General features: G+C 45.8%; 1 protein-coding gene across 1 annotated transcript in view; it reads left to right on the plus strand.

Moving 5' to 3' along the window:
* The first annotated feature begins 3309 nt into the window (after positions 1-3309).
* LOC108532028 (proton-coupled amino acid transporter 2) overlaps positions 3310-10719 on the plus strand; it is a 71037-nt gene continuing 63627 nt past the window's right edge. Inside the window, exons 1-4 of the mRNA XM_017875740.1 lie at positions 3310-3594; positions 6628-6718; positions 7300-7388; positions 7914-8009. Coding sequence (XP_017731229.1) covers positions 3440-3594; positions 6628-6718; positions 7300-7388; positions 7914-8009 — 431 coding nt within the window. The 5' untranslated portion in view covers positions 3310-3439. The remainder of the gene's footprint in view (positions 3595-6627; positions 6719-7299; positions 7389-7913; positions 8010-10719) is intronic.

The raw sequence follows: 10719 nt of genomic DNA on the forward strand, positions 1-10719 counted from the left end.
GGAGGCCGAGGCAGGCTCAGGAATTCAAGACCAGCCTACAAAACCCCATCACTATAAACACACAAAAATTAGGCGTGGTGTCATGCACCTGTAGTCCCGGCTACTTGGGAGGCTGAGGTGGGAGGATCACTTGAGCATGGGAGGTGGAAGTTTCAGTGAGCCAAGATCACAACATTGCACTCCAGCCTGGGCAATGGAGTGAGACTCTGTTTCAAAAAAACCACACACACAAGAAAAACCCATTATCCTTTATCCTGATGTTATGTTCTTCCAGCTTTAGGTGGTTGAAATATTCTCTTTTTTAATGGTGATTTTTAAAGGTTTTTAATACAGAGAAATGAGAATTTGTCCATCTATATCAATCCCTAACATTTATTTAGAGATTTGATTCCTGCGTGAAGTTCCAGTCTTGAATGACATAAAGTATGCACAGGAACGGGTTTTCAACTATTTCAGAGTTCCTACTACACCCTAGTCATAGCAGAGGAACACAGAGATAACTCAACTGCAGCTTCAGAGGCACATGCCAAGAGGCCTGGAATCAAAGTTCTGCCTCTAGTACTAACTGGGTCACCTTAGGCAAATGAGGTAACCCCTCTGAGCCTCAGTTCCCTCATCTGTAAAATGGGAGTAATCATAGTGGCTACCTCATGTAACACACTGCATCTAGAGGTTGGCACATAGAATAGACTCAATACATGTGAGTCTCTATTATCATTATTATTTAGATGGGGGTAAGAGGAGTCACAGTCATCAGCCATGAGGAGGTACTATGAGGAGGTACGCAGTGGGGCGAGAATAGGGTGATGACTTTTCATCTGGGTAGGGGTTTCATTTTGTCTCTGAAGTCTCCAACTTCTAGTACTAGTGATCATTTCTACTAGATTATACGACCTCAGGCAAATCATTTCCCAGCTCTCTGCCTTGGTTCTCTAATCTATTAAAAAGGAAGCAATTATTCCCACTCCACAGAACAGTGGAGTCAAACTTTAGCCAGTATCAGAATCACCTGATGAACTTGGGAAAAATATCACGGCACAGATTCTATCCTACTTCAACAAATCTGAATCTCTGTTCTTTATTATCTCTTCAGATGCTTTGATGCACACCATGTTTCAAAACTGTCATAAGCCATGAAAGGAACAAGGCTCTGTGTTTACTCTAAAGGATCATAAGAGATTATTATCATTATTTACATCCCATTTGCTCCACCCTTTTTGAAGATGTCTAGTGGGCAGGCTGTCTTTTCACCAGTTGCCTGCCCCACCCAAGAAAAGCTGGCCTGCATCTCAGCATTACCGAACACCCCATCCAAGCCCTTGGGGTTCTCATGCCTTTGGAAGTCATCTACAATCTAGTATCCATCTTCCAAAGCTTCCAAACTCCAGCTTCTGGAGTTTGAAGGGGAATAATATCTTTCCAAGGGTTGCCACAGCTTCGTGGTTAGAGCCATAGTGGAACCCAGGGGTTCAAATGCCTGGGCCACCCGTGTTAGAAGGGCTTATTTTGGACATCCCCAACCTGGGAGAAGACCTCCTGCCTGCTAACAGGTGGTGCAATGAGCTGGGATCTAGACCCCCACCTTTTTTTCCACTAATGATGCCTGGGAAGAGCTCTGGCCAAACGCTGATATTCCAGCCACCCCTTTCCAAGAGGCCTGAAGATAACTCAGAGTTATTCTCACCACCTGGAGAGGAAGGCTAGCTCTAAACATAGCAAGCTCCTCAACAATCTTATTTACTGACCTTGTTCGAGCAGGAACACAGAGCTGCACCTGCGACCTTAAATCTGAGATTACAAATTTAAATAGTGGAATCTCAGGCTGTAAACGAGCGGGTCACAGGATGCAGCCTGCTACTTTAAAGACCAGCCATACTGCCATGTAATGGTGCCAGACAAGGGAATAGCGCTTCTCAAATCACAGCAAGTGTTTCAGTTGATTCAGGACAAGAAACTTGCAGGGTGGGGCCAGTATTAAAACAAAGGAGATAGTGCTGTGGTCAAAGCTGCAGGCTTCAGACAAAAAACAAAAACAAAACAAACAACAAACAACAACAACAATGAAAAAAAAAATCTGGCTAGCGGGGAGTTCAGATTTACCAAATTCCAGCTGTGATCTCCAGCAAGTTATTCTTTACCTCTCTGAGCCTCAATTTCCACATCTGTAAGAACAAACTAACAAAGCTACCCAGAGAAGTAGCCAGGCTTTGTGGAGCTTGAAGCTTATCCCATGGAGAAGGGGAAAGTAGTGTTAAGGAAGACCTCTTTAAGAAAAAAGCAATACAAAATTGTGCGTTCAAAATTGCATATAGGACCTTGGAAAGAGCCCCATGTAAGGGAGGGGCCTGACAAATCTGTCTTGGATGCTACCAGTTAGCAGTGACATTAGCTAAGCAAAGCTCATGGCATGTAATAAGCCCTTAAGAAATGTTAGTTTTGGTTATGAGATGATGGAGGAGAGAGGGGTATGGCTTGAGTCAAAAGCTGTAATTTTGAGGGAGGAGGAAATTTTGGCCTGTTCATCTGCACTGAAGCAGAGATAATGACAGAGAGTGGGATACTAGAGAAACGCCCAAGACCGTCTTTAGCTGCAGAGTTCTATCCTGGATGTCATGTGTGACCTTAGACAAATCTCACCACCTCCTGGCGCCAGTGTCTTTCCCAGCGAAATGTGGCCGGGAGTCATACAATCTCAGCCTCTTCCTCGTTTCCAAAAGAACACCCTTTACTCACTCCATGGAGCCTCACAAAAGCTAAGAATTAATTAGAGATAAGTGAGTGACTGTCCCTTTTTTGTTTTAATTTAAGAATGGGGTGCTCCCAGAAGGCATGTCTTACAGCAGATTGTGGAGCCAGTGAGATATGGAAACCTCTACCTTGAGATGAATAAAAGGAGAGGGATTTGTAGGTATTTTCTTGGAGGCAGAAATAGGTTACTGGTTGAAAACCTTGACAAATTGGGCTAGGTTCTAACTCTGTCACTTTCTAGCTGTCTGACCTCGGGCAGTTTCCTTTACTTCAAGAAACCTCAGTTTTCTCCTTATTTAATTGATAGGGTTAAATGAGAAAATGTAGATAAAACACTTAGAAGATTGCTTATTTCTTAGTAAAGGTCTTAATAGATATTCGTTATTAAAATTATCAGTATAATAGTTATCATTAGGATTATTATTAAGTAATACCAATAAGAATGGGTGATGCCTTTTCCAAATCCCTCCTTCCTCTCCTCCTCCTCCCAGGAGTCCTCTTCCACTGGCTTCTCCAGGCAGGAAGAGGTGCCCTCCAGGGAGGTAGGCGGGGCCTTGTTCCAGCTTGGCCGGAGCCAGGCCGGGCACACATCACTGTGCTGGGGTGTACATCTATACTAGACACCTTCCTGCTTCTCCCCTTCCAGAGCAGACCTCTTAGTCACCCTGAGCTCCTCATTTCTTAAGCAGTCATGTCTGTGACAAAAAGTACCGAGGGAGCCGTTGCTGTCAAACTGGACCTTATGTCGCCTCCTGAAAGTGCCAAGAAGTTGGAGAACAAGGACTCTACATTCTTGGATGAAAGTCCTTCAGAGTCACCAGGCTTGAAGAAGACCAAGGGCATAACGTGAGTGCTGTTTTCTGCCATCCCTATTTCCGCTTTCTAACCTGAAGCTTGCACTGGCAAAAACCCTGACGTGGGTGTGTATGACCCTCAACCCACTGTGCAGATGAAAGACCAAGGTTGCAAAAGGTGCAGTCATGGGCTGAGTCAAGCTGAGAGATTAAAGGCGCAGAAGTAAAGGCTGTCAGAAAAGCCCTTAGGGATATAGTGATCCAGCCCCCAACAGGTACACGTGGGAAAACTGAGGCTCAGTTACCCTGGACCATACACTGAGTCATTGTTAGGATAGGGGCTAGAATTCAGTGCTGGCCCTAAAGCCACATTTTTGTTCCTGGCCAGCGATGTTAATGTTGGGGATAGAGGTAGAATCCCTAACTTCTTGGAGGAGAAGGTAAGTCCTGAGCTTAAAACCACAGTGGCCTCACTGACCACTAAGTATTGCCTCCTTCCTGCCTCCTTCCTGCAGTAAGCCTGGCCTCTACTTCAACTGAGAAGCACAGATGACACTAAAAAACACACTTTGTGGAAGGTTCTAGTTTTTTCCACTTTCCAGGGGGTGGGGAGTGGGGGGTTTTCACTAGGCTTTCAAAACACAAAAAAAGAGGGAAGCCGAGTTACAGGGCTGCAGCTCGCTTCCCCACACCTGACCCTACCACCCAAGCAGACTTGCTAATTTACTTAGGAAAAAAAGGTGTGGGGTGTGGTAGTGAAGAGGTTCTGCTGCTTTAAGAAGAAAGTTTTTGTGCCACTAGCATAGTAGAAAGAGCACTGGACAGAGAATCAGAAGGCCTGAGTTCAAGTGGTGGCTCTGCTCCTTCTCTAAGTCCCAGTTTTCTGATATGCGAAACAGGTGGCAGTGTGAACTAAAGGAGGGTGCATGGAAACAAAATCGAAGGATGTGTTTTTTGGGGGTGCACTGCAGGGAGGGACTGTAAGGGGCAAGCAAAGCCCCTCCCCATAGCCATCCGGCAGGACAATTTAGGGATGGACACAATGACTGCCCTGCTGCCAGTGCTGTTGCCCCAGGGCTAGTCCTGGGAGTTGCTAAGTATTAGTGACCCTTAGAGTGAGCTGTCTATAAGTTGGGGCCAGCCACTGCTAAATAGAGGCATTTCTCAGTCAGAGGCCTTGAGGGAACCACCTATCTCTTGTGTCCTGAACTGATACAAGGTTTGGTCGCAATTTCAGCAACTTAAGGATCAAAGGAGTAAAGCAAGTGAGAGCTAAAGGGAGACTTGTGGCTTGGGGAGAAGCCAAATACGGGCTGGGTAAGCATGGCAATGATGGGGTTGGCTCACCCAGGCTCGAATTCCCACTTAGCTACTTACTAGCTAGAGCAAATGCTAGAACTTCTCTGTGCCCAGTTTCTCCTCTGTCAATGATAGCTCTCTCCTCCTGGGAGATTTGAGAATAAATCCCCCAGACACAGTGTCTGTAAGCGCTGGCTGCTGTGAATAAGATGACAGTCCAAGGTGACCAAAGAAAGGAGTTAGAGTTGGAACCCACGTCTCCCAACTCCCAGTTTGGTGCTTTGCATGACTTACCGCGCTATATTTTCAAGTTGGTTGAGTGGCCCATAGTTAAATTCTGATTTCCTAAGTCCTTTAGTTAGAAATTTCCAAAGTAACCCGCTGACCCTTTCCTAGTTGCAAAACAAGCCCATTGCCGGCCTGGCGAGTAGGGTGTAGTGCTCAGTCAGCGATGTGGACACCCACAGGGAGAAAGGCATGCGGGGACTCTCCACCCCCTTTCTCCCTTGATTGTTCTCTTTAACCCTTGATTAATCTATGTACAGAGACTCAGGAAGCTAGAGGGTTTAGAGCTTCAATACGAAGCTTCCTGAGCCTCTGCCCATAGATTCTTTTAAAATAGCATCTTTTAAAAATAGCATCACTCCTGACATTTACAGAGGGTCAACAAAGTTGAACACGTTGCCCAAGATGACACAGCTAGTTAAGTCGTGGCCTGGAGGTTCAATCTCTGGTTTGTCAAATCCCAGAGACTGGGCTCCTTCCAAAGTACCTCTGTTGTTTTACAAAGAATAAGTCTCCTAACCAGAAGGCTCTCATGGGAAATTTCCAAAGTTTCTAAAGTTGCACGTGTAAGTCCCATGGTCACCTTGACTTAACCTGGTCCAGGTACAAAAACGTGTAGAAATAGGTTGTTTTGTAATTCCACTAATAGAGAGGGTACCTCCCTGAAACATTTTTTTCTCCTCATGGTTTAGACCTTGTCCTCTGGGCAAACCTTCACATCTGTCTTAAAGGAAGGGTCTGAGTTTTTGTTTGGGGGAGGGGAGGCGTGCATTCTCCAGCCCTGATACCCTGGGCTGAGAAAAGAAACCCCTCTGGAGCTCAATGATTATGTCCCGTCAGATCCCATCTGGGGACCCAGTCATTTGACCTGTTTATTCAGAAGTCATAATGATTTCTTCTTTCTGCCTGCCCTTTTCACTTTTCTCTGAGTTCAAGCCTGTCTCTACTACTAGTTTTACGACATTGAGCTAGTTTCTGCCCCGCTCTGAGACTACATTTCCTCAGTTATGAAATGGGGTTTTTTCTTTACTTACGCTGTCTGAGTTTATCCCTGGGAGGCAGCTCAGCAGAAGTAGGAGTGAAGAACAGGGACTCTGAAGCAGGCCTGCATTAAATCTTGGCTCCCCAATATATCGTGGATAAGTCATTAACAAATCCCTATGCCTCCGTTTCTTCACCTGCAAGATGATAATCGTATCTTTGTCAGAGCCTGGGCAAGAAGATTAAATGAGATAATACTCATTCAAAGCACCTAGCACAGTGTCTCATATAGCAAGTGTTGCAGCATATATTGAGTGTTAGCTGCTAAAACTAGGACAGTTCTGGGCAAACTGGGATGGTTGGTAACCTTACAGGAGACCCAGATGTGCCAGGCAAGGACACATGGACTGAGAGATGGCTAGGAGCCCGCCTATCAGATGCTGGCATGCTGCGAGGGAATGACTGCTGGATCTTCTCACCTCCACACACCCATACTTCACATCTCCTTCCTCTCCTTTAGAGTGATCCAGGCCTTGATTCACCTGGTGAAAGGCAACATGGGCACAGGGATCCTGGGACTATCCCTCGCTGTGAAGAACGCGGGCATCCTGGTAAGAGAGGCGCCACATGTGGGGGCTTTATGGTCAGTTGCAGAAGGGAAGTAAGAGGAGAGGCTCTAGCAGTTTAGCAACCTGTGGTGAGCAGTCTTTCTGGGAGGCAGCTTGGTGCAGGGTTAGGGTCTAGACATCTAGCCTGGGTTTGAGTTCTGGCTCTGCCACAGACTTTATACCCTTGGTAAGTCATTTGCCTGCTCTGCGGGCCTTAGTTTCCTCCCCTGCAGAATGCAAGGATTGGACTATGCCCAGTTTTCCAAGTATGCTCTATAGAGGACCAGGTCTCCTTGGGGATGTTTCAGGGGCCACAAAGTGCACACATGGTCAGGATTCTGTGTTCCCCTACTCCCATCAGTATACCCCATTGTAATTGCTTTATGAAATGCTTTATTGGAATATTACTTGAGGTCATATTTGAAAGAATAGCTGTTACTGCTACAAAAAGGGCTTTAAACCCAGTTTGCTAGAGAGTTATTTGAGTCCTGCATGATATCTGCGCTACCAATCCCAGCTTGCAGTATTCTTCATAAATGCATTCTCTTCTCTCCTCCCTCACCCCTTGCCTTCCCTTCCTCCAGATGGGCCCACTCAGTCTGCTGGTGATGGGCTTAATCGCCTGCCACTGTATGCACATCCTGGTCAGGTGTGCCCAGCGCTTCTGTAAGAGGTGAGGAAAACAGCCTCCTTGTGTCAATTCCTTCGGTACATGGTTCTCAGGGACAGCCCAGAAACATCCTATGCATGATAGAAGTTTACTTCTTAGTTTTCTCCAATAAGGCCAAGAAAGAGAGAAGAGCATTCAGGAGCAGGGAGCTCAGGTGAGGCTCTTCTGCATGGCTCCTTAGGAGATCTCAGTCAGGCCATTGTGCTTATCTGGTTGGCTCCTCTGGAAACTGGGCACAAACTGTGCAGAGAATGGTCATGAGGATCCAATGGGATCATGGATATGAAAACTACCATCCCCATGCAAGGTGTGCATTAGATTCTTGCTGTGTAGTCTCCACCTCATTTAACAGGTAAGGAAAACAAGCCACTGAGGAATTACTGCTGAGTGTCAAAGCCTGAGGTCTCTGCCCTGTGTTCTTTCTGCTCTTTAACTGTGTCCTTCCTTGTTCTGTGTCTCCTGACTTTTGACCATGTGATTTTAGGCTAAACTATCTCTTGGAAATTGTCTATGCACTCTCTTCTGCAGGCTTAACAAGCCCTTTATGGACTATGGAGACACGGTGATGCATGGACTAGAAGCCAGCCCCAGCGCCTGGCTCCAGAACCACGCTCACTGGGGAAGGTAACCTGTTCTTGCTGTGCCTGCGGTGGGGTAGGACACAGGAGGAGAAAATGCTGCTATCAGGGATGACTTCTTCCCTGGAAAAGTGGTTTGTTTGGCACTTCTGTGTTAGATGTTGTCCATGGAAAGGATTCATTGGCAACATCCCTGATCCACCCCCACTTATATATCTCCAGTGACAGGGTGATCATTCCTTTGCTATGCAGCTTTAATATTATTTACTCTTTTATTAAACCACATTTATCCAGTTACTCCTAAGGCCCTGGAAATGCCATGGGGAACAAGAAAACCAAGGCTTCGCCCTCATCGAACCCATAGTCCAGTGAGAAAGGCAGATATTAAACAGCCTAGAATAGAGTTATTTAATAACCGCCTGGATATGTACGATGAAGGAAAGAAGGACTGGTTGCCACCAGGCAGGTTAAGAGAGGTGTGTTGGCTTGGGGGAGAGGAGGGCTTTCTAGGGTGGGACAGGTGAGATGAGTTCTGCAGGAAGGAGTCCTGAAGAATGAGGAATCACCTCAGGGAAGGCGGACAGGGGCCTGGAGGATGGGGCTGGAAGAAGGAAGAAAGGGTGTGAAGTCCCCTGAAGCAAGAAGGTATAGGTGACAGATTCAAGGTACAACAAGACCAGGTAGCTTGAGGGCAGAGAGTCAGGGAGGTGAAACTGAAGAAGGAGCCAGGCACCCAATCAAGTGGTACATTTTAGACCCTCTGAAACAGACTCTATTTGTTCTTTTCTTAAAAGCAACCACGAAGCCATTGGAGGGTTTTAATCAGGGGAGTCATCATATTTTTATTGTTTAAAGATCTGTCTGGCTTCTGTGAGGAGAATAGATTGTAAGGAAGTAAGAGCAGATTTAGGCAGATTCATGGGTGGCCATTGACAAGTGTCCAGCCAGGTCACAGTGGTGGCCTGGACCAAGCTGGTGGCAGTGGGATGAAGAAAAGTTGACTTGATCATGAACTGGATCCTGGGATTGGGAGACAAGGAAGAGTCGAGGTTGACTCACGTTTCTGATGACTTCTATTTTGGACAAGTTGAGTTTGGGGTGCCTGAGAAACATTCAAGTGGAGATGTCTAGTAGGAATGTATGGGTTTAAGCCTATCTTCATGCACCAACCCAGAATTGAAGTCATCAGCCATGAAGCCAGGGACAGAGAGGTCTCTTAAGGAGAGGTTATATAGTGAGAAGAAAAGAGAAGAAAAGACCAAGACTTTAAGAACCATTTGTTGAGCTGAACAAAGTCTTCCTCCCTGAAAAATCCCACCTTTTAGCTCTCAGGGGTGACAGAGAACAGGTCAACACCCTTTGTCCTTTGGTACTTGGGACTAAATCTACTCCTTTGTCCTTGTTTCAGACCTGTCCCCACCTGCTTGTCTCCTCTTGTTGAGCACCATCTAGACTGTCAAAGTCTCTTTTGAACTGTGCTTCCATAAACTGCTGCAGTACTTATGGTGTGCCCCTGCCTGTGGCAGGTAGTCTGTATGGTATCATGGGCCTGGCACCACCCTTTGCTCAAAGCCCATACTCACAAGAGTAATCCACAAATTCAGTCTGTGGGACAGACAAGGAAGACTACTGGATAATGACCAGAATTTTCTCAATTGTGTGACCCAGGAGGAGACTTGCCTGTCACAGACCCTCAAATCCTTCTACTTGTTGTTGGGCATATAAAGATTTCCCTGCTCCATTTAGGGATCTTCTTTCATGAATTACTGCCTCTCCTATAACTGGAATTCCTTTAGCATGGGCTCTTCCTCTCAGCATTTAATGTGTTCGTGTGTCTCCAGCAAACCACCATGGCACATGTATACCTATGTAACAAAAGTGCACGTTCTGCACATGTACCCCAGAATTTAAGATATCATAATAATAATAATAATAATAATAATAATAATAATAATAAACCAAGTAAATAAAACTTCCTGGACCTTACCATCGTAGCCACCATCCTATCTTACATTCAATATATGTTATTCAACAAATGTCTACTGTGTGTCAGTACCTACAATGTGTCATAAAGTGCTTCAGACAATGGGTCTACAGTAATGAGCAAATGGGCGCCATCAACACTGGACCACCCTCTGACTTTACTGCCTTACATCCCATCCACACCTCTTTCACAGGCCACCTGGCTTTGCTGTCCTTATAATTCTGCTGAAGGTCTTTCAAGCAATGTCCTAAAAGACCTTCTTGTTGCTTCTTCCTTGCCCTAGAGAACCTTTCAGCAGTAATGGGTATAATTGACCGTTCTCTTCTTTCAACATTCTCTCCCCACTTGGCTACTATTAAATCTCTTTCCCCCTAGTTTTCCTCCTACCTTTCTAGCCACCCCTTTGCATTTGTTGTAGGCTTTTTTGTTTCTATTAAATGTTGATGTTCTCCAAGGTTGAACACTGCCTTCTACTCTCCTCATTCTGCACACTTTCTAACACTGCTCTGCCTTTGCAAGGCTTTATCCACTACTGCAACTCAACGGTTCCAGACCCTAACATCTAGTTGTCCTGAATGTCTCCTATAGGAACCTCAAGCTCAAAGATTCAGATTCTGAATGTGTCATTTCTTTCCCCTTCTCCTAAAATTGTTCTTATCCTCCTCCTCCCCCTTCTTGTCTTCTTCTTCTTCTCCTTCTCTTTCTCCTTCTCCTTCTCCTCCTCTTCCTCCTCCTCCTCCTCCTCCTCCTCCTCCTCCTCTCCTCCTCCCCT

This window comes from Rhinopithecus bieti, unplaced genomic scaffold (assembly GCF_001698545.2).
Source record: "Rhinopithecus bieti isolate Rb0 unplaced genomic scaffold, ASM169854v2 scaffold_7673, whole genome shotgun sequence".
In the NCBI taxonomy this organism is placed as follows: Eukaryota; Metazoa; Chordata; class Mammalia; order Primates; family Cercopithecidae; genus Rhinopithecus; species Rhinopithecus bieti.